At 35.5% G+C, this 23,307-nt stretch overlaps 1 protein-coding gene across 25 annotated transcripts in view; it reads left to right on the forward strand.

Annotated features, from left to right (window-relative positions):
- Window positions 1-23,307, forward strand: part of ABI3BP (ABI family member 3 binding protein) — a 152,185-nt gene that overhangs the window by 25,085 nt on the left and 103,793 nt on the right. For all 25 annotated transcript variants that reach the window (XM_014947274.1, XM_014947284.1, XM_014947294.1 and 22 more), the window contains exons 3-5: window positions 9,691-9,756; window positions 12,956-13,088; window positions 22,230-22,411. In XM_014947274.1, coding sequence (XP_014802760.1) covers window positions 9,691-9,756; window positions 12,956-13,088; window positions 22,230-22,411 — 381 coding nt within the window. The remainder of the gene's footprint in view (window positions 1-9,690; window positions 9,757-12,955; window positions 13,089-22,229; window positions 22,412-23,307) is intronic.

Raw genomic sequence — 23,307 nt, forward strand, 5'->3', positions numbered from 1 at the left:
TTAATGCATTTTCTCTATAGTACCTGGAGAGTGGAAAGCACAAGTGTTAGGGAATGCTATCCTTTTCCTTTCTAATTATTTTAAAGGAGAATAACATCAGAATTTTAAATCAGTCATGCTAATGCAAGTTGTTAAACATTTGCCTAGTGACAATGAAACTATGATTTTGACTTCTGAGTGTCCAGTAGCTAAAAATGCAATATGCAACATAATTTAGATATAAATACTAGCATTTCCAACTTTAAGAAAATGTCATCTTTGAAAGGAAAGGAATAAAAGAAGCTAACAGTAATACGTACTTCAAGTCTCAAGTGTTTATTTCAGGCAATTAACAGTACCTTTATTGGAGCTATTGCTTTTAGTTAAGAGATTTAAGGTTTTGGAGTTTGGAAGCAGAGAGCTCATAATTTTTCCCATTGTATTAATATTAACATAATTAAACTGCAGCTTTTACTGTATTGTCCAAGTGTGTACAGAACACAAGCTAAAGCAATAAACATCAGTTTCACTTTTTGGCTCTATTTTAGAGTGATTTGTGTGGCAGCGGTGATGAGAAGACAGTGACAATAGCTAGCAAAAGCTCCCACCCCCCCACTTTCAGGGACCAGCTTCTAGCACAAACTGAAGGAACTGCAGGATGGTTCCTAGTTTTAGAAACAATGGTTATGTTTTATTCTGGCAGAGAACTCAGTTCAGCACACGCTTTATGTGGATATTAGAAAGCATAAGGTATTGTAGAGGAACAAGATACTTTCTAGTGCTACTTTCAAGATACTTTCCAAAGCTACAAAACCTCTGGAAACCCTATTGCTGAAAAATCTTGTGTTATCTTTGTACTCCTAGAACATCTAATATCCCTAGAGTGCTTTCTTCATATGAAAACAGTATCTTTTTAAAATTTTACACTAAAAATTGTCTAGTATGTTCTAGATATTCTAGTGATTCAAGTGGCACTGTGCACTTTGCAAAAGTTCTTTAGTGGGTTACACACATTTTTCCACAATCAGATCAACTAGGTTTATACAAAAATATTCACATTCATCCTGAGAGCTCCTTCTTGGTCCTCTCACACTTTGGCTTTTCCTGCTTTTACAGAAAGCTGATAACCTTTTCCAGGCTGTCCTGAACAGTGGTTGGTTGTGGGTTTTATTGAACAGGATGTGGAGTAAGTGATTCCCAAATGTGAAAAGATGTGGCCTGTTTAGACCAAGACTAATACAATTTAGTGCTTCCTCCTCTCCTGTCAGTTTTAGTGTTTCATGGAGAGAGAATACCTTTTTCCAGTTAGTTTAGGGACTTTGATCACAACCTTAAATTGGTTTCATAGCTGAAATGTAACAATTAGAAATGGAGATTTAAGGGCATCTGTTAGTTACTAAAACATAAGTTTTCCCCATTGATTTAGGAACTTTGGTTTAGAATATAGTCTCCTGAGGGAGTGACTAGATCCAGGAGAAACATAGATCTTGCCATAGTAGTATTAAAACTGTTTATTCAGTGAAATTCGTAAGTGAAGATGGTAGAAATACACAATAAACTGTAGACCCTACTCAAAGAAAAAAAAAACTGACATAATTCAGTTATGTTTGTCCTTTCTAACAGTATAGGTCTACATAGCAGAATGAAGTGCCTTGCAGACATTTCCTTGATTTAGATCTCATGCCATTAGCAGCATAATAGGTATTCTCTTTGAGGTAATTGTCCCTGATTGGAACTGTAGTATGGAGAATGAAGCAATGACTACCTTTTTTTTTTAAGAGATAACACAATATATACAATAATATATATGTCTTTCTAAGGCCCATGACTTCCATATTTCCAACCCTGTTGCTGTTTTCTTTCCTAGGATTTCCAGGAGAGATATATAGCTTTGTAAGAAGGTGTGACATCCGCCTACATTTCATCCATTAAAATGTTCAGCACCTCTCTGCAGTGATTCTTATCTTAAAATATTTGTTTTTCCTTTCTTTTGCAACTAAAATAATAACTGAGCCAGCAATTGCGTAACATTATCCATGAATTTGGAACTGCCTGCAAAGGGCATGTACAAAGAGCAGAGGATTCTGCTGGATTTCCTGAACTTGTAATGAGCTCATGCTGGCAACAAAGTCTTGAGCAGCTAGATAGATGAATTTGAACAACAGTGAAGGGTGAATGACAATGATGAGGCAGCATGAAAGTTTGGTTCAAAGAAGTATGCCTCTTCATCAGGATACAAAATGTGTTTTCTTTTCTGCTGAGTGTACTTTATGATCATACATGACAGCAAATAATGTTGTTATTGGTCATGGAAGCTCTTCAGACTGTGTCAAAAGATATCAAACTGTAAATTCAGCTAGACTATTAAGTAGGGTGAATAGACCCATTCAAAACCTCTGAGCTTAACTTAAACCTTTACAGAATCACGGAACTGTCAGAGTTGGAAGGGGACCTCTAGAGATCATCTAGTCCAACTGCCCTGCCAAAGTAGGATTGCCCAGAGCATATTACTCAGGACTGCATCCAGGCGGGTCTTGAAAATCTCCAGAGAAGGGGACTCCACAACCTCCCTGAGCAGCCTGTTCCAGTGCTCTGTCACCCTCACCATAAAGAAGTTTTTCTTCATATTTGAATGGAACTTGCTGTGTTCCAGCATGTGGCCTTGTTCCAGCCCCTCGTCCTGTCACTGGGAACCACTGAAAAGAGTCCAGTTCCATCCTCCTTCAACCCACCCTTTAGATACTTAAAAGCATTAATAAGGTCTCCCCTCAGCCTTCTCTTCTCCAGGCTTAAGACTCCCAGCTTCCCTCATAAGGGAGATGCTCTAATCCTTTAATCATCTTTGTTCCCCTAAGCTGGACACTCTCCTAGGACTTTACCTAAATCTGTTTGGTCTGTGTGACTTGTAAGGAAAGAATACTTCCTTGAAAAGTTTGTGCTAGCTTTTTTCTAGCATGATTAGGAAGATTGCAAGTCAGCCTCCTTGAATTGGTTGATACAGTTGAAGGAACCCAAAAAATGGGGTGGAGACAGGAAAATTTTGTAAGAGTGAATAGCAATTAGCTAACAGAGTGAACAAAATTAATTTCCCTTTCAGTTCCTAAAACCAGCTCAGAGTTGGCCGTATTTTAGCCTTTTCTTTAGCTGAACCAGATTGTACAGTGTAAGAGAACATATTGGCTGTCCTGCTTAAAGCAACCATAATAAGTGACGGGTAAATTCTGAATATATATATAGGGAAGAATTCTAGTACCATCTTGAACACATTTTACAGAGAGTAGTTCAGGGCTGTGTGCTACAGCAGTGCTTAGCTAATAGATCTTGCTGTGCAGTTTGTTATATCTGATCAATTCCCAGAAGGGTGCAGATGTATTAACCACATGGTTTTCAAGATGCCAAATAATTCCATTAATTCAGAAGTATGTCACTTCCTAGTAACTTGCCAAAAAAACAAATTCCTATTGCAAATGTTTGCTGAACCTAGGGGGACGGGAGGAGCTCAGCAGCTGCACCTTCACCTGTACAAGCGTACAGACCAGCAGCAGGCTCTTTCACACAAGCCCTTTTGCCCCTCTTCTCTAGCTTTTCCTGTGCTTGTTACACCAGAATACACTTTGATCCTTCCATTTCTCCACTTTTGGCCTTTACACTCCACAACATCCCATAGTACATCTTTAACAACCCCTAAATTCAGATTAGGGAATTGCAGCCTGAAGCTCAAAAATAATTTGTTTTGATTTCTGAATGTGGTGGTTTATGAGTTCTAATGATGCATTGTAACACTTTATTTTAAAATTTATTCTTAGTTAATCAGTTCATTCTTACGTTATTTTACTTTCAACTGCATTCCTGTATTGGCTGAACTCTGAACTGAATTAAAATAGTTTGCTTGAGTATAAGCAGAATTTGCTAGCATTTTGCAGTGCACATTACTTGCCTGCTGCAAGGGTGCCTATAGAAGAGCTGGGGAGGGACTCTTTGCCAGGAAGGGTAATGATAGGACAAGGGGAAATGGTTTTAAATTGGAAGAAAAAAGATTCAGATTAGATATCAGGAAGAAATTTTTTACTATGAGGGTGGTGAGACACTGGAACAGGTTGCCCAGGGAAGTTGTGGATGCCCCATCCCTGGAAGTGTTCAAGGCCAGGCTGGATGTGGCCTTGAGCAACCTGGTCTGGTGGGAGGTGTCCCTGCCCATGGCAGGGGGGTTGGAACTAGATGATCTTTGAGGTCCCTTCCAACCCTAACCATTCTATAATTCTATGATTTGATAGCTTAGCTCACAGGATATGGAAGTAAGTGTTTTCCTATATTAGTTTGATGTGTCAATGGCAGGTATTTTGTTATATTGTGGTTGTCTCCTGAAGTTGTTAAGATGGATAATAAAAGTTTTTTTTTTCTTTAAGTAATTCTATATCATTAATATTACAGAACCTTAGTCAAAGGGTTGGTTTTTTCCTTTTATAATGACACCGAAGTGCTGATTTACTTCTCTGCAACTTTGCAGTCTTTGAAATGTTTCTTCTGTTGTAAGTTGTAGACACACCTGTGTGTACATGTTGTGTGGGTGTCTTTTAGGCTGTCTAGATGAAAAAATACTGAGTAATTGAAGGAGTTCAGAAAACCATTTCTTCTAATTGGTAATTTCATTGAGCTGTAGTGGCCTTCATGTTTAAAATCTAAAACAGGGTGACTGAATGCTTCTGTCTAATATTTTTGAGAAGTGGGGGGAAAATGTGTAAGAATATGTACTGAACAAATATGCATGTGTCTACTGTATGTATCAAATGCTATAGGTACAAAACCTGTTGCTTTACAAATACTGGTGCCTCAGATGTGTGACTAGTCTTCCCTTCTGCTTCAAAAATCATTTGATTAAGGTGTATGTGCCTGCCAGAGAGTTGTGCTTTGGTCCAAAGTGACATTTCTTTATTCAGCTTTGGATATTTAAACCTGAAAGAGTAATTCTGGTGTCGCGTGGCACCTTTCAACTGAATTGTCAAAACAACCCATGTTTGGGGAATTGTAATTCTAAGAATTAGGCATGGATTTGTTGACTAGTACTTCTCTGGTACATCTGGGCATTTTCCTATGGTACTTTGTGGCTAAAGAATTTAAGGTGGTCGCTATTTGGACTTTATTTCTGATCTGCAACCTACAAGAGTTTATAAAGAAATAGTTGTGTACCAGCTGAAGGGAGCTCTTAGCCATGACATTTGTTGTTCCAGCCTTAATAAGGGGGGCTAGGCAGTAACAGATTCAAATAAGTGGATTTATTGTGTTAATCTTATAGTAGCAGCCCTTCAAGAATGTGTTAAGCAGCAAGGAACTGCTCAGACTTTCATAACAAATTTGCAAATGTATTTCAAACTGAACTGTTCTGTAGGGATCCTTCAGTTATGAGATTCTAGATCATTACAAGAGGAGAAACAGATCTGTATCTTGCATTTCTATCTTATATATCTATTCTATACTGATCTATGTTGAAATGATCTCTGGGGGCAGATGCTGGATTCATGGATCAGTGTCCAGGTATTTTAACATTATTAGGATTAATGTAACTATCATTTTCTTACTAAACACGGTTCATACAAAATAAGAAACATTCAGCTGTAAGCAGGATTTTCTATACTCTGTGATTTGATTTGCTTTACTTAAGGTCATAATTTTATTTTAGAAATGCACTTCTATTTTTAAATATAGTTCAGTGTAAATAGTTGATATCTTGTGTGAATCATAGTGAGACACAGTCAGAACCCCATATTTTTGTGGGTCTGATGGTCACCTTTCTGCTGCCTACCTCTTATTTCACCAGTCAATTCAATTTATTCCATAAGTGTTACGATTAAGTAGCACAAACTAAATTATGGTTTTATTTAAGTTTTGGCATTTCACAGCATTTTCTTTTTTTCCTCTTATGTTACCCGCTTCTCCCTAAGATTCCTGCTTCTTATATGCATGGATCTGTTGAGTCAATTATGCATATATAGGTATCATAAAGGAACACAGATGTTCATAAATAGTTCTTGCAAGATAAAGTTTAATACATGAGTGAGGCAATGTTTTAAGTCCCTGAAAATGAATTAAGTTGTAGTAGTATCAGATGATTTCTGTGTTGTGAGTATGGCAAGACAATTGAATCCGTGTGAAAACTCATTGTTCTTCTGAACTTAGAGAAATGTTAAATTGCAGTGAAAGACTAAGAAGGAACTGCCATTTCTAAACCTGAATCAGGGCTCATTGTATGAGATTAAGCAAGTTGTTTGCCAGTCTTTCAGTTTCCTTAGATATAGAAGGTATTGCTTTCCAGAATAGAAGCATTTCAAGGCCAATGTTCTTCAGTCTGTGTGAAGTGCTTTGGTACTGTGTATCAAACAAGTGAATTTAAATTAAACTACAGTTGGGGTACTCTTAACGCCTATATAGTAGTGCAGGCGCTTCTGCCCAGGAATGGCAAATCATATTTCTAAATTAAGACATATTTTTAGTTAAGTTCAGAACAGAATTAGTGTTGTATCCTGGGTATTGAATGTACTCTTCTGAGAATTTTAAAATTTTATTTTAGTTACGATGATCATAATATTGTCTTAAATTTAATGGGACAAGTGTTACTTTTTAAACTTGCGTGTTCTATAGCAGAACTCTCATAATACCTAGTCTTAGCCTGTTTTCTTAAATACTTCCTTTTATAGTTTGTATTATAATCAGAAGAGCTGTGAGTTCTCTGGGAAATGGGGATGTGTTGTATTCTTTATTAAGGCAACATGTGCCAAATCCACAAAAAAAGCTCAATGAACAGCACCCACCCAAAATAAAATATTCCTGCTGAGAGCACTTTGTTACAGAACAAAACTGCCTGTTAGAACTCACAATTCCTGATAAATACTAGAGTTTGCAGCTTTGAGATGTGCAGGAAGACATTTAAAGTTTGTTTATTACCACATTGTTTAACAGATAATCTATTTCTATACTGTCACACATGTCATTTCACACTGCAGCCAGAGTTAATTTTTCCAGTGACGGAGCAGGGCAAAACATGGCAAAAAGCCATTTCAAACCATTTGGATAATTTTCTTTCACAATCTTTGGACATTTTGTTGATGAAAACATACATTTTGCGGTTTTGAAGATTGACTTTCTAGTTAATGAGCTTTCAAGGTGATGCTTGAAACTAACTTTATTGAAATTAAGGTTGTTCAATACTTTGTGAGAGTTATAACAGTCTCCCAAGTGAGCACAAATGCACTGCAGAAAACTGGGCTTAAAGTACAGGGAACACAAATTATTTTAAAGAGTCACTTGTTTCTGATTTTAAGTCTCAATACAAACAATTTCCAGATGGTTGCACAAATCCCAGAACTGTGTGCCGCCCTAAATATTAAAAAACATTTTTTATAAATGAAGAGATATTTGCTCTTTGGGGTTGCTTTTTCTTTTTAACTAATTCTTTTTTCCACACTGCTTTGAGCAGCTGTTTTCAATGTTCACCTTAGTTATGTTTATATTGGGTGCAGTTGAAACCTATTTAAAAACAATAATTAAACACATTAAGTACATCCATAGTATGGGTTTCCAGAGATTTAGATGCATAGAATCAGTGAAGTTGTTAGAGTGGTTTTCTCCACACTGGCACAGCCTTTTAAGTAGTGCAGCAAGCTTTTGATTTATTCAGTACTAGTTTTCCTTCCTCTCTCCTTACAGAAATCTGGATGTAAGAGAAAATTGAATGATTTATCAGTGGTTCTTTTCAATTTGTAGACTTAATGCTATCGATTACACTGAGATACACAGGAAATTCAGTTTCTCGTCCATAGATACAGATTTAGGTAAACGTGTCTAAACTAGAATAAGAATTTTACATAGAGTAATCCTTTTTTAAAAAAACTGTAGCTAAAGTAGTTTTGATCAGTATATGGTAAGCCAAATTCTGCCCACGATTATCTCTTTGGAAGCTCCTATGATTTTTTTTCTGGTGTTGTAGTTCTGTGAGAATAGAACTTGGTTTTAAATAATTAAGAAGTGCAGAAATCTCTGACATCTGCTGTCAAGAGTAAGGAAAAATCTTCCTTCTGAAGATGAATTCCCCAAAATAAAATCACCATTTCATCGTTGTTTTAATCAAAGCATTTATAATTTTAAGCTGCGGGTGAAGTTATCTGTCTTTTGCTGCCAGAAACATGAATATATCTGAACTTGTGGCCTCTTACCATGCGTACTTGTGTCATCCAAACTGCAACAGATGTCTCTGAAATGTATTAGAGATTGTGTAAAACTTGGTTTACTTCATTTCATTATTTCCTATGAAGACTAGCATTTCCAGAAGTTTTCTAAGCTGCTTCGCAACTGACACCCAGCTAGCACTAATTCTGCGTCCTTTAGAATGGGTGCAGTTCTTGTGTACTTTCAAAGAAAGTTAGGCCATTCAGGTACGATTGAATTGAAAGACAAAATTCCTGTCTTTGGAAGGGCTTTTTTTTTTCTGGTGTTTTTTTGTTGTTTTGTTGTTTTTTTTTTCTTGTTTTCTGTGTAACATGATATGTTCTGTTAGCTTTTTGAAATGAAGTGCCACTTTTATGGGAAATGGCGCAAAAAAAGTTTGAACTGGAATTAGGGTGGAGAGAGATTCTTTCCTGTAAAGATTTAAAAACTGTTTTGCAAAATTTCATTTTTCCTGGGATAACATATATAGGGGCTAAAAAGAAAAGAAATACGAATGTCAAAAAGTCTGGAAAATACAATTTGTTGCTGAGATGAACTTATGAACAAGAAAATCACTTAAAGCGTTTCTCTCCTGTTGCATGCTTGTTTTCTGTGTAACATGATATGTTCTGTTAGCTTTTTGAAATGAAGTGCCACTTTTATGGGAAATGGCGCAAAAAAAGTTTGAACTGGAATTAGGGTGGAGAGAGATTCTTTCCTGTAAAGATTTAAAAACTGTTTTGCAAAATTTCATTTTTCCTGGGATAACATATATAGGGGCTAAAAAGAAAAGAAATACGAATGTCAAAAAGTCTGGAAAATACAATTTGTTGCTGAGATGAACTTATGAACAAGAAAATCACTTAAAGCGTTTCTCTCCTGTTGCATGAAATGTTATTTCGAGTGTAACTGGACCCAGAGATCCCAGTCAAAGTCAGAGCCCTTTGTGGGTTTTACCCAAATATTAGTCCCTTGCTCTTAAATTTTAGTTAGTTTCAAAGCACGTAATAGTTAAATCTCATAATAAGTCTCTGGAAAAAGTATGTAAACCTAATTATAAGACAAGCCAGTAACCAATGTGGACTGCTTTAAGCATGTGTGACATCGTGTTGTTTCCTTCAACTGGACAATCATGCAAATGTTGAATGATTTAGTATTAGTCTATGGGGGTATGCACTCCTAAAATCTGGGTTTTCATTCTCTTTCAGTTTCCGAGTAATGTTTGCATTTAAATGTTACATGTATGTCCTGCCATGTTCATCTATTTGTTGTGTCCCAGTCAAAAAGAGTTGGCAAATCTTTTGTGCATAGGTGTATTATTTTTCCTAATGGCTAGAATATTTCTGAATGTTTGGTGAATAAACCTTAAAACAAACATGCCAGAAGATCACAAAGACTGGATAACATGTCAAGCATTCAAAGAATATTGAACTTTTTCATATTAATTATAGGTTAATCCTTTTCTCAAATAAATAGCACGTCTGTACTAATTGCTGCTTTCTTCATTTACAGATGCAGAGCCACGGTACTTGATTTCAGTAAGACCAGCACGCATTTCAAATAAGAAGTCTTGTTCAGGTATTTTACCATTACGGCATCTCTTTCTTGAAGTAGTTATATGAAGACAGCATCTTTTACTGGGTTTCTCTGAAAAGATATTTGTAACTGCAGGTGCCTGACTGGAATGGACAAATTCCATATGTGGAAAGGTAAAATGTAGCACAGATGTAGGACAGTACTTCCTAGTCAGTTACTAGTAGCACAGGTGGTGTTCAAAACATGAAGAATCACCTAAAGATTGTTCTTGTAAAAAGTTCTTGCAAATCGGAATTGAAATTTAGAATAATAATTTCTGATGTTTAAAAAGGTAACAAGTGCATGCCAAAAAAGTAAAAGGTTTTAAGTACAGTGATCTGGTGTATTGAAGTTACTTTTACCAAACTACCAGTAAGGGTTCCTTCATCCATGGCCTACTAAGTTTGCAGATGCAAGGAGTTAAGGAAAGAGGGATGTTTCTAGCTTAAAGTGTACATAGCAGAGCAGAAATATGAATTTGATTCTTGTCTGTTCCAAACATTTTCTGTATGACCTTAATCATGTCATTAACACAGTTAGTTTTTAATTCCTTACTTAAATATGGAGATGACTCTCAGGCTTGTTGGACGGTTGCAAAGAATAAACTGAAAGTACTTATGTATATGTTTATAGTTTGAGACAAACTTTTTATAATGGCCTGTTGCAATAGGACAAAGAGTGATGGTTTTAAACTAAGAGAGGGTAAATTCAGACTAACTATAACAAAGACATTTCTTATGGTGAGGGTGGTGAAACACTGGCACAGATTGCCCAGAGAGGTGGTAGGTGCCCTGGAAACATTCATGGTCAGGCTGGTCAGGGCTCTGAGCAGCCTGATCTAGTTGAAGAAGTCACTGCTTATTGTAGGGGGATTAGACTAGATGACCTTTAAAAGTCCCTCTCAACCCAAACTAGTCTATGATTTTTATATTATTTTTTTTCAAATTCTTTGTAATTGCTTGGGATTAATTTCTTCTTGCTCTTGCCCAGATGTAAAATAGTAAAATAGAAAGATTTTGAAAAGTTATTTACCTTTTGGACATTATTAATTTCTGTATCTTGAGTTTACAGAAACTGATTTGTGGAACAAGGTTCAGATAATTGACTTTTCAGTCCAGCAGACAAAGGTTTAAAAACAGCTGTTGGTTAAATGCTAGCGAGATACACAAAATACACAAGTCTTTCTAGTTGTGAGAACAGTTAAACCAGATAAATTACCAAGAATTATGGTAGAGTCAGAGTTGGTGCAATTTTAAATTTAAAAATGAAGACTGGTTACATTTCTAGAAGAGACACTATAGTTCAAACTGCGATTCATACAGAAGAGTTATATGGTTTCTATTCATATAATTCAAAATAAATAATCACCAAGGTAATTCTTGGTCTTACAGTGTATAAATCATTGCAATTTTTAACTGGGAACTAATGGCATAATAATAGTGATAATCAAAATCATATGTAAGTCCTCTCAAAAACCAGAGTGATTTCAAGTTACATGAGAGCCTGTTTTTTCTCTTCCTTACAACTCAGATATTTTGTGAATGATCAAGCTCTTACATTTTAAATTTTTCTTTAAAAATGAAGACTGTAGGAACTGGTCCAGAAAACAAGAAATTATTCAGAAATCTGCCCTTGTGGAAGTATCATGTGCTCCATGGTATTTCAAAGCATGTCATGCTTTGTCTTAAGGGTAGAGAGTGGTTTTGTTTGTTTGTGGAGTTTTGGTGGCAACATACTCATCATCAATATAAAGTAAAAACCTACAGGGTTACTGTTTCTAAATGCACAAACATGCATTGGTTGAAAGTACGAAACAGATTTTCATTTGGGATTGTTAGGTGAAGAGATATTAGGGGTCAAAAGGCATGAAAAGAGAGTTAGTCAGATCTGTTTCACAACAGTGAAAAATATAACCCTTAGATCAGTGGCTTATAAACTTTTAGGAAATTTGGGGTCATCTGTACATTTTGAGGAGATCCTTTGGATTTTTGAAGTATATAATTTGATATAAAGAATATATGAATTTACTTTAATTAATCATCTCTCAACACCAAAGGTTCTCCTTAGATTTGTAAAAGTCCACAAACTACAGTTTTAAAATAGTTGCTCTAGATCATGTCTTAATTTCCAACTATTAGCTTTTTAGCTTTGTTTAAAGGCTTTTGCCACACAAGAGTTGTGGCACTTCATTCAGAGCAAAGCTAAAGTTAAGAATCATGCAAAAACTCAACAGTTTCAATGTAGTATGTGATTAAAAGAGAAAAATGCCACCAGATACAGACACCAAATAAGATCTGCCTTCCCCTAAAAGTGAAAGAAATTTTTGTTGGTTTTATTTTACTCTTGATGAAGAATGCTGTAGAAAATATGAATTATCCATGGATGTAGTTGCAGTGTTACTAAGAGTCTTGCCAAGAAGTTCCAGTTTCTCTCACATGTAAAGAGAGACTTCCTAATGTCCTGAACTCTGTGTAACACTTTCTATGACGCAACCAAGATTATTCAAAATTAATCTGCATAGAGCTTATTCTTATACTAAGCATACAAAAACCACCTGGTGTTAATTTTCAAAAACTAGATTTAATTGGAACATAGGCTGAAAAAAGAAAAATAGTTAAAACATACTGACAAAATTGAAACACAGTTTAGTAAACAAGTCTTCCTTCTACCCACCAAATAATAGCAAGAATTCCTTTAGGTGTGCCCTGGATCTGCAAGTTTGGAAGTGAAGTCTTCCAGTTTCTTCCCAAGTTGAAATAAATGCTGTGCAATTCCAGAGGGGACCAAAAAAAATAGCCTTTGTGAGGCTTGTGTGTCTGATACCTGCTTTCTAAAGTAGTCTCCTAATCTGTGCTCCTGCTGCCTACTAGCTGTATCCTTCCTTCCTTTATGCCAACTTTGTTCTGCACTTCTTTCCTCTGTTTGCACTCAGCTGGCTTCAGAAAAGGAGCAGCCTCCCTTCCTTGCAGATGTTTCACTGGCCTCAACAAGAAGCCAACAAACAGATCTCTGCCTGCTTTTTTACATCATGCATTAGAAATGGTGACTGTGAAAAAGAGGGAGAACTATTGTACCTTTCCCTTCAAATACAGAAGAGAAATAGATCTTAATTTACTTTATTATCCAACTGCAAAAACTTCCCCATAAATAATGCAGGAGAGAGAAACTAACTTGTAATTGGAATTAAATGTTTCTTATGTAGGTCGGACCAAGACCCAAAAGCCTCTGCAGCTGGTAGTTGGCACTCTCACCCCAACCTCTGTGTTCCTCTCTTGGGGCATCCTAGTCAACCCTCAACATGACTGGACAGCAACAAGTAGCTGTGCTAGTGACAGGTAACATAAAAGAAAACTCTTTTTTTATTACAATCATGATTTAATCCAGTGTAGTTATCTGGTGTGGCTGAAGTAAGTTTGACAATGGAAATTAGGAAGTTGGAAGCAATAGTTCTGAAAGTGAAGTAAGTTTTCTCACTTACTTAAATTAGTGCTTCACAGGTCTTTGCTTGTCTTGAGTGCAAATTTAGTCAGGTGTCTACATGCTGGAATGCAAATCTTCCTATTTTATAGTAGATCCTTTGCTCTTAAACCAATGGCCTTGGCTCTACCTTCATTTGTATCTGAATGAATTGAAAGAAACGTTATTAAATCATTGGTTTAAAGTAGGCCAAATAGAAGTAAAATAAGTCTTTTGCTGTGCTGCGGGTAGGGGAATGATGTCTTGTTTTAATGCTACTTGTTTCCTGTATGTGGTCTTACCACTGCACTACTTTCCTGATATTGATACAGTACAGGTTTCATTAATTTTCTGTTATAAGTAAAAGAAGATCTCTTCTACTATAACATTTTTGGTTTTCTGTAATTATTTAATGAGTAGTACAGCAAGTGGGGAGCTCAGGAAAACTCATCAAGTAGCAGTTTCAAGAGAAATTATAGCGCTGGGTAGCTTCTCAATTAAGTGCACCATTACATTTTAGGCAACTCTTGGCAGATGAGTAAAATTCATCTGCTGCAAATATTGAAATTGTTAATACAGATGTTTTCCCTGTTCTATCATTTGGGTGTTTTCTTTATTCTTTCTTTTATGATGGAAGAAATTTTTTTTGGTTTCATTTACACCCTGTGAAGCTCCATTGAATTTGGCAGTGTTTTGTAAAACCAAGAAGGAACTTTGTGCACCCATGTTTGGAATGCATCTGCATCTAGTTTGCAACGATCATCTTTGGTTTTTTAATGCATCTTTGCATTATTGAGAACACATTCTTTTTTCCCTATCTGTCTAATTTTTGTCTAATTTGTAGCTGTCTAATTTACACTTGAATCTGCTTACTTTGGTGTTGATAATAAAACTCCCATATATACCATTAAACTGGATGCCAAACATAAATTATATTTAAAAACCCATCCCTTGTAGCCAATATAACCTTTTTCTTACCTCCCAAAAGTTTTGGACAAATCCTTTTCAAGCTTCAAAAATTTCTCATGAACAAATGTGATTCTTTATCACCAACCAAAATTTCAAGCAGTATTGAAGAAACAACATTAACGTTCCATAGGAAATTGCTATGGAGTATTAGGAAATATCCAAACATGTAATTTAATTAGATTTTTTTCAGTAGAAATAAAAGTTGTTTTGGATTAAATTTTGTTCTCTCAATCAAGAAAGAACCAAATGATTTCCTACAGTTAGAAATTGAAGAAACAAACTGATCATGGAGGAGCCTGTAAAGTGTTCTGCCCACATAATGATGTTAGCACCATTTTTACCATGGAAGTAATCCTCTTTGTGTGCTGTTTCAGCACCAAAGTTACAGTACCCATTGTGCAGTGGAAATGAAGAATACTTTAGAAGAAAACTATACCCTGTATTAATCCAGCTGGAGATTCAAAGCATATGGTACGCACCACAATGCCTTCATCACCTTTGGTTTTTCTCCTCAGTAACTAAATATTCTTGTTGGACGTTCATTGCCTCCAAGTTTGAACAAACTCTTTAACATAGTATGTAACGTTTTCCACAGTGCGGTGCTAATGGTGTCTTGCTATGTTTAGAATATACTCTATATGTTTGTTTTTACCATGTCTGTGTGTCAAGTAATGGTATGCATCTCCCAAAATTCTGGTTCTTTAGTTAAGTGTTGTTTAGTCCAGTTAGGACTGATTCCTCTCAGGTGTTTACTTTTAATGAAGCCCTCCATTTTAATGAAGCGTTGTCAGTTCTGCCTAATTATTTCCATTTTGCGCCCATAAGAGGACTTGCATATAAGAGTTGTACTGTTCATCTTGTTTGAATATCTCCCTGTACAACTGTAAAGATACACTGACATTGATGAGTAGCTAGTTTAAAAATACTTCAATCAAATTACAAGCAGTCATAGTGAAGTATGGGTTATATACTTATAGGTAGATTTCTATTTTGCAATCAAGCATAGCAATAAAGTTAATGAAGAGAAAAAAAATCATTTAAGTGGTGCTCCTATTTTGTTTACCTTTACCGGACCAAAATGCTTGTGGCTTGCATAAATTATGAGAACAATTCTCCACCATAGTGTGTATTTCTATAATTCCTAAGAGAGATTGGATCCAAATATATTTTTAGTCAGTATATAGAAGAAAAATTAATAATTTCTGATAATAATTTGTATTTTAATGGATAATGTGTAATAAGAAAAAATTAGGAAATAGTGCATCCTTACCAAGTTAGCATCATGTTAAAAGAACAAGACTTAAAATCAGATAATGGATTCATTTGTATCTATTGCAGGGGCAGTCCACTTACTGGATCTTATTTTGTCTGGCACGTTCTCTTTACTGTGACATGTTCAAATGTACTGTTAATCATCTTCAAGATTGTTTTATAGTGACTAATCTCTAATCTTTGACATTTCCAGTATGTGGCAATTATGACCTCTTAACTCAGTTCTGCTGGTTAATATCCCACCAAGTTTTAGATTTGTAACTCTGTATGACCTGAAATGGAGTCACTGTCCTCAGCCTCAGATTTTACCATCTCTGCGTGGATGTTAAGCTTTTGTACAAATGTTGCATAATATAAGCTAGTTGAATATGTTACTGACTCAGAAGATGAAAACCATATGGAACAGCATGGATCCGTTGGCCAAGAGGTTGTCTAGTGTGAGTTTGATCTCAGTGGGATATTCCTTAGAAGAGCAAATGAGCTTTGAAATAAGAGGTGCCATGTTTTCAAAGAGCAGTGGTATCTTTTATTGCTTCAGTGAAATTGTTGCTTGCTTAATGATGGCACATAGTGTTCTTCTGTACCTACAAAGTGCTTTTTAAGAAACTCCAATGAAGAGAAATTTCCTGTGCCATTTTTTTGGACAAACCATTCTTTGGTTGCTTAATTCTCTAGAGATAAACCAATGGAGTGCTATATATTTCCTGCAAGATAACCCCAAACCTCAATTTCTCTTGGAAGCAAAGATAATCACTGCCATTTGTGTGGACTGAAATTCTTTGTAAGGTCAAATTTTAAAGTCTCCTTGAAGGCGTTATCATCTCTGGTGACAGCCTTAGCACTAGAATGCAAAAAAAAAAATCCCAAACAAAAACCAACCAACCAAAACAAAACCAAAAGACCCAAACCAAAAACCTCAAGTGATTTGTTTAATTTAACTGATGAAAACTACTTGTTGGTTCCACCAACGATGTGGAGTTAGCTTTCTCAACATCTTCTGTTTTCTGACACCAATATGAGGTAGTTGATGGCAGAGGACTGTCAAAGTCAGGATAACCTGCTGCACTGTCATGTTCAGTTCCTCTTTTTATATCTCCAGGAGAGTAGAGACTTGTTCTCTCTACTCTCTATTTCATGAAATATATCTAAGTTAAGAACTTTGAAAAATTTACATTTATATTGTTTACATTTTTTTGCCTATGATTTAAATGTCCTAATGTCATATTTGCAAGTAGTACAGATATTGTGTTTTACTTAATTTGTATTTTGTGCTTAAAGAAAAATAATTATGAAAAATAAAGAGAGGGGGGAAAAAAGAGAAGAATCCATACTTACTCTTTATGTTGTACAGCACATAGCACATAGAAGTAGGGTTTTTAAATCCCTAGATTCAGAAAGATGTATGCATGTACACATTTTTTGTGCATTTCTACAAATCTGTGTCACTATGCAGCTGCCAACTTAATCATACATTGTGTTGCAAATGTCACAGAAAATGTATTTTAAACTTAGCACAATTCCTTAAGGAAAACATACGGCAGCAAATAAACTTTTTGCATTTCAAATGCTTTTGAGTTACTGCTGTGGTGTTTAAACATGGAAAGATTTATTGGTGGTCTTCATAACTTCTAACTCTTCAATTCATTTCAGCCTTTATACTAAAAAATTTAAGTGAAAAAAAGTGAGTGATTATGTAAAAGTGAAAACTAAATTAGAAAGTACTTTGCAAACCTAACTGGTAGCCATCGGCGACATAATTCTTTCCATCTTTTAATATATGTCAGTGTCTGTTACTTTAAACTAAACTTGGCAACAAAAAGGAAACAATATGATCAGCTTTATGTGCCAATATATTAAACACTCAGTATCTGAAAAACTGGGGTTCAAACCATTTATTTTATTACTTTCTAACACTAAATGGATACTGCGCTTAATATGAAGTCTAACTATAAACAAATAAATATACGTATGTGTATGCTAATCAGACGTTTAAAAGTCTGATTACATGCCTATGCACAAAAGTGTAATAAGTTTTAGAATCTTTTATCTATGGCAACACGAAATCACAGAGCAGGAATGTTCTTATATCTCCAAGGCTTAATTGTTTGTTTAGTGTTATGTGTGACTAAAATAGTCATGATTAAATTGTTTGGAGTTTTGGTTTGGATCTGGTTCCAAATAAACCCATGATATTTATACAAACTGACCTAGTCCGGAAAACTCATAAAACCATCTGCCTTATAAGATTTCCAGTATATAATTGTGCCCAAATATTTGACTTTGCAAGCATTTTATGGGAATCTGGCTGAAAAGAGTTTTGGTTAACAATGGGAAAAATATTAATGGAATTATTGGCAAGACAGTGTCATTCATACTGATATATGCAACTCAGTGTTTTGCCTATGCATCCTAGATTTTTTTTTTCTGTTAGCAGCAAGTGAGATTTCCTTAATTTCAAAAGCAAAAACCTTATGGGCTGCTTCTTTAAAATGGTCATCGTATTTTGATTTCTTGTGTAATAAAAAGTCTAGCTCTAAGCTCGGAAAGGAAAGGTTTCTCTGCCTTGCATTGTGGAGTTTAAAAAACCCACTATGTATCCTGAACATAGAAAAGACAGAAAAATCCTTTTGTATCAGACTGATAATCTTTCATATAGACTTTGCAGTACAGTAAATACCTGCAACTACTGTGGTTGTCCTATGGAGTAATACCATACTTTTGTGGCTCCCTTTAATTTAGATTTAATCTTCCTTTAGATTGGTTTTGCTGCTTTGGTTTCTGCCATTATTTCACATTTGTGTGCATCATACGTAGAGGCAAGTGAAATCAAAATGTTATAAAGAATGCTAAAGCTCATTAATGTAGAGAGAGTTTCAATAATGCAAACATTAAACATATCAAGTTGCACAAATGCATATAGAGAGAGGCTGTGTTGGGTAATGTAGGCTCTTTAATTCTTTCCATTGGTTATTTATTTTTAGTTGGCTTGATTATAGCAGTTAACTCATCTGTTCATGACACCGTCTGTTTAAACTGTTGGAGCTCAGTATCCTTTCAGTTGTCTAGTCTAGGTGGAGGTAAAATTTCTCTGCAGTCCCCATGCTGGTTTGGTTGGAGGTATCTTCTAATGAGTAAAACATGGCCTGTTAGGGAGAGAGGGAGCTTAACAAAAGAGCTCTAATATTTTTACAGAATGCTGGCTCAAAGAGGAATGAAATGAACCCTGAAATCTTTTGATTGGTATTTGTTGTAAATAGGAATGCAAGTGCTATTCAGTGGACATTGTTCCGATAAAATGTACCCTTCTCATGTCCCCCGCCAAAACAAATAAAGAATCAAAATTAAAAGCAGTTAAATAGTCAGGTCTTTGTACATGCTGAGAATCTAGATTAAAATCAATTCTCACCCAGTGAGAGGTGTGCCACCTCCTTGCTGAAGCATCAAAATAGCATTCACAGCTGTGAATAGCATTCCTGTTCCAATTGCACTTTACTTGAATAATGTATTACTTTCCTATTAGCTATTAGGGCCCTGCAGTATGTAATCAGGTTTTCATATTCTTACCCCACAGAGATAGTGGGGGAAGTGTTCTATCTGAGGAACAGTGTAGTGTACATTTCCCCTCTACCCAAGTGTGGCTGTACTCCATTTCAGCCTGCTCTCTGTCATTTTGGGGGGGAATCTATGGTGAGCTTTCTCTAAATGTTTGCAATCTAGAAGAAGCATTTTTGCAGCTTCTGATACACACAGCAGGCCAGCTGCGCAAATTCTCTGTGTGTGTATGTCACTGCCACAAAGGGACTGATATACGTGAGCGGTGACTAGATTTTACTGCATTCACATGTCTTCAGTTATATGTGTTACTTGTTTAATATTGTATTTTTTTGTAAAAGGAAGGATTGAAAAAGGGAGAAAATAAAATTACAATAAAATTTAATCAGTAGAATATTCTCAGGCAGGCACCGAAATTCCACTGTATTTGGCAGCTTGTTGGTCTGGTTTAACAATGAATTGTTGTTCCTTAGTGAGAAAACTTGGCATTTCTGAATTCATACTCTATAAACAAATGATTGCATTTCCCCAAAAGTGCATGTTGCATATAATTTGGTTATAACTAATACTCAAACGATTGTGACTTTCAAATTGTTAATTGGAACTTTGTTTTGGTTGCTTTTTATTGAAATGGTTGAGGAAATTCTGTCATCGCAGTCATGTTTTTAGTACTCCCTGTGGCACGTTTCCACTGAAATAATTACACCCTTGGTGAAGTTTTTACAGGCTTGGAAATCTTGGAATGGAGAGCAGATTTTTACTATGCTATATGTTTCTATTTCTAATGGCACAGCTTGGCACAGCTATGAAAATCTTCTTGTCAGATTTTTTAATAGTTTTGAATTTTAGTGAAAGATGTTTTTTGACATGAAAGAGTTCTCTGTATTTTAATTCATGTTAGGGAGAATGAATTTGCAGGTGTGGAGACAGTATTCAAAATCAGAACACTTTTTAAAGTAGAAGCAACTGGAAGCCACCACTTAAAAGCCTATTCATTATGAACAAGTTTTTGATGGTTTTTTTTCTTCCTCATTTCTGTTGCAGCTATTTATTTAGACTGTTATATAACTAAAACGAATTGGTATACTGTTTTCTTGCCATCATGTACAATCACTGTATTTCTACCCTATTCAAAAAAACAGGTAGGAAAAGGTAAGAATGAAGATGAAAACAAATTAAATTTCCTCTTTCAGTCAAGCTGGGAAGACGGTGACTGCTTCTATTTGTGATTCACATTTTGATCATAGATCTATCTACACTTATTCTAAATCCCTTACCAAGAGACTGTATGGGTTCTAGTAAGATGCATTAATGTTGCAGATGGGTTTTGTTTCTTACTGCTACGTCCTTTGCAAGATAGTTACAGAGATTTCAAGAAAGCTTTTCTGTCTGTTAATGTTTGTATGACTATGAAACGCTTAAGAGGATAAAGGAGACATTTTCCTCGTTTTAATGTTGCCAATAATTTCTTGTTAAAAACAGTCTTTGTCAGTCCAAATGATAGTTAGGTCTTCCGTTGCTTGAGAAATGAAATTTTAGTAGATCACAGCCCTCAGAAGGATGCAGATTATTACTTGGTACTCCAGGAATCAATAAGAAGAGAGAGAATATTCACTACTTAATGATATTTCTTTCCTCTCTAGGCTTTGGGTTAGACTATGGTTTGTTTTGAATGCAAAGTACTACAGCTAATGAAGAGAGTCATGTGAGCCACTGTAAATATTAATTTTGTAACCTGGTGGAATACCTGAATGAGCCAAATTGTAGCAACTAAAACAAGAGAACCTATGTTTTTGGTGCCAAGAAAACAAATTTGACGGTTGTGAGATAAAATGTGTGAACAAAGTGAATCTCTGTGTATGAAAATATTTTCCATGATTGGCATTTTCCTTGTCTCATGTTGTGTTTTAATAATGAAGTAGGAATTTCCCTGTACTCAACTCTACTCTTGAAGTGCTCCTCTGTAACTTTGGCAAAGGCAGCATTATGCATTGACAGTGTTATATTTGGTCCATTAAGTCATTTTAATCTGGACCTCACAACTAGGTATTCTTTCAGTTAATTAAAGAACTTTTTTGGGTTGTTTTCTTAAGCTCCCTTCCTTTCTCTCCTTATATTTTTCTACCTAATATCTGGATTAAATCTCAAAACCCAGATTCCTTTTTCTTTTTGCTTCTGAATGATCTTGGGCACATACCCGGGGTTTTAGAGCTGGAATTCTTTTATGTCTTTAATTTGCTTCGTTGAAGTATGGAAAAATATAATTGGATGGAATTAATCATTTTTCAGCTGATGTAAATATAAGATGGATATGGACAATGAATATCCATTCATTATTTATGTAATGTGTAACAGTTTTCAGTAATACTTGGATTTAGAAGTTGCCAAATGCCTCTGAGATTTGTTTTTACAAAACCAGAAAACCCCACCTCATTCTGGCAGTGATACAGATTGTATATTGAAAATGAGACTGTAGCAGCAGTGAAGTTCGTGTGCCGTAACTCTCACCATTTACATTGCATTGTTTTATACTGGCTAGCATTGGAATCATACTTTTTCAGGGTGGTGTTACTTGACCAAATTGGTTAATTTCTGTAGAAATATTTTTAAATTTCATAATCTATTAGCATTCATCTATTGATTTAAACTGCTGAAAGTAAAGTCTTGGTTTACTTTCTTGTTTGAAGTGTGGGCAATGCACAATGGGATCACTGAATGAGGGATGTGTCCTTTAAATGTCAAATATTACTGGTTTTCTTTTGAGAATAGTTTTGGACTAATTTTGAGGGGAACACCTTTCCTTGGACAGATATAGAATATTTTAAGACATTATTTGAGGCTTCCTGACTAATAGACTCATGTTTGAATTGACTAGTTCTGGCATATGTCAGAATCACAGAAACTGCTTGCAAAATGAGCTTGCAGTTTGTGGTCAGACCACACACACACGGTTGTTTGTGAATAAGGAGACTTCATTTATTACTCTTCATATCAGGGTCTGTATGATGGGGACCGTATATGTATCTAAGAGAAGACTGGGCTAGCACAACATTTGTAAGGAAGGTATGCTGACTTTTCTGATACTCAATAATCATAAGGGGCTAGAAAGAACAAGAACAATGGTAGGTAGAGATCATTTTAGTAATTCCTCACAAAAATGCTTGCAATTGGTTTCTTTGTGAAGAATATTTTCTTTTTCTTTTTCTTTTTTTTTTTCTGTTGAGCAGGTTCTATACAGTTCGCTACAGAGAAAAGGGTAAAGACAAGAAATGGGTTTTTCAGCTTTGCCCAGTTACAGAGACGGTAGTGGACAATCTGAAGCCAAACACACTTTATGAATTTGGAGTTAAAGACAACGTAGAGGATAGCATTTGGAGCAAGACTTTCAATCATAAGACAGTTCTGTCTAGTAAGTATCTGCCACTAATTATCAAATAATTACGCAGTTTGACAGTATTTTTTCCTCTGTTGTGGTATTATTTAAAGTGAGCTACTGATCAGGCTTTCATTGCAATGCTATCCCCTATGCTTCTAACAAATTCTTTTAGGAACTGGTGAAACTAGAAATAGTTTGTGTTTGAAAAACTACCACCTACTCATATGAAAATTGTTCTCTTCTCATTGCAAATAGTAGAGGATCTGCTGCAGGTTGGTAGAACTCTAAGTGATTAGTTTAGATACGCACAAAGTGTTGAGTAAATATGTTTATACTTCTGACTGGATTCCAAGCTTTTTCCTTGGGCCGTGAATAATAAGATCATTACTAATGTGAATTGACAGAAAGTATTAACCTTGTTTTAATCTTCTTCTATATCTACTTTTACATTCAAGCTGGTTAAAAGCTAGACAGGGCCTGTCCTATCCAACACTCATCACAATGGACCCCTTATGACTCTGCCAGAAGGTTCAATTTGAAGCTAGTTTTCAGTCAAGGTATAAATTCAACTTTGAATTGAATATATACTTGAATAATTTCAAGTATAAATTGTGCTTGAAGCACACACTCTAATGTCTGTAATTTTTTTTAGGGCTTTTGGGGAATTTTGGGCTTTTTTAGGGCTTGTGTTTGGGTTTACATGGAGGCAGTGTATGGCATCTCTGGCAGTTCTCTCAATCATATTTTAAGCTTTTTTCCTCCAAAGTCCCAAGACAATGCAGGCAAAGTGATGTCAAATTAATCCTTGAAAAAAATCTACTATTTAAGGAAGTTTGATTGGAAATGTGAAGAAAGGAAATTCTCATGAGAACCTTATTCGTATGAGATTTCTGGCTGAAATTTGATGTGGGCCTCAGTTTCAAGTTTTA

This window comes from Calidris pugnax, unplaced genomic scaffold (assembly GCF_001431845.1).
Source record: "Calidris pugnax isolate Ruff unplaced genomic scaffold, ASM143184v1 scaffold95, whole genome shotgun sequence".
Classification (NCBI taxonomy): Eukaryota; Metazoa; Chordata; class Aves; order Charadriiformes; family Scolopacidae; genus Calidris; species Calidris pugnax.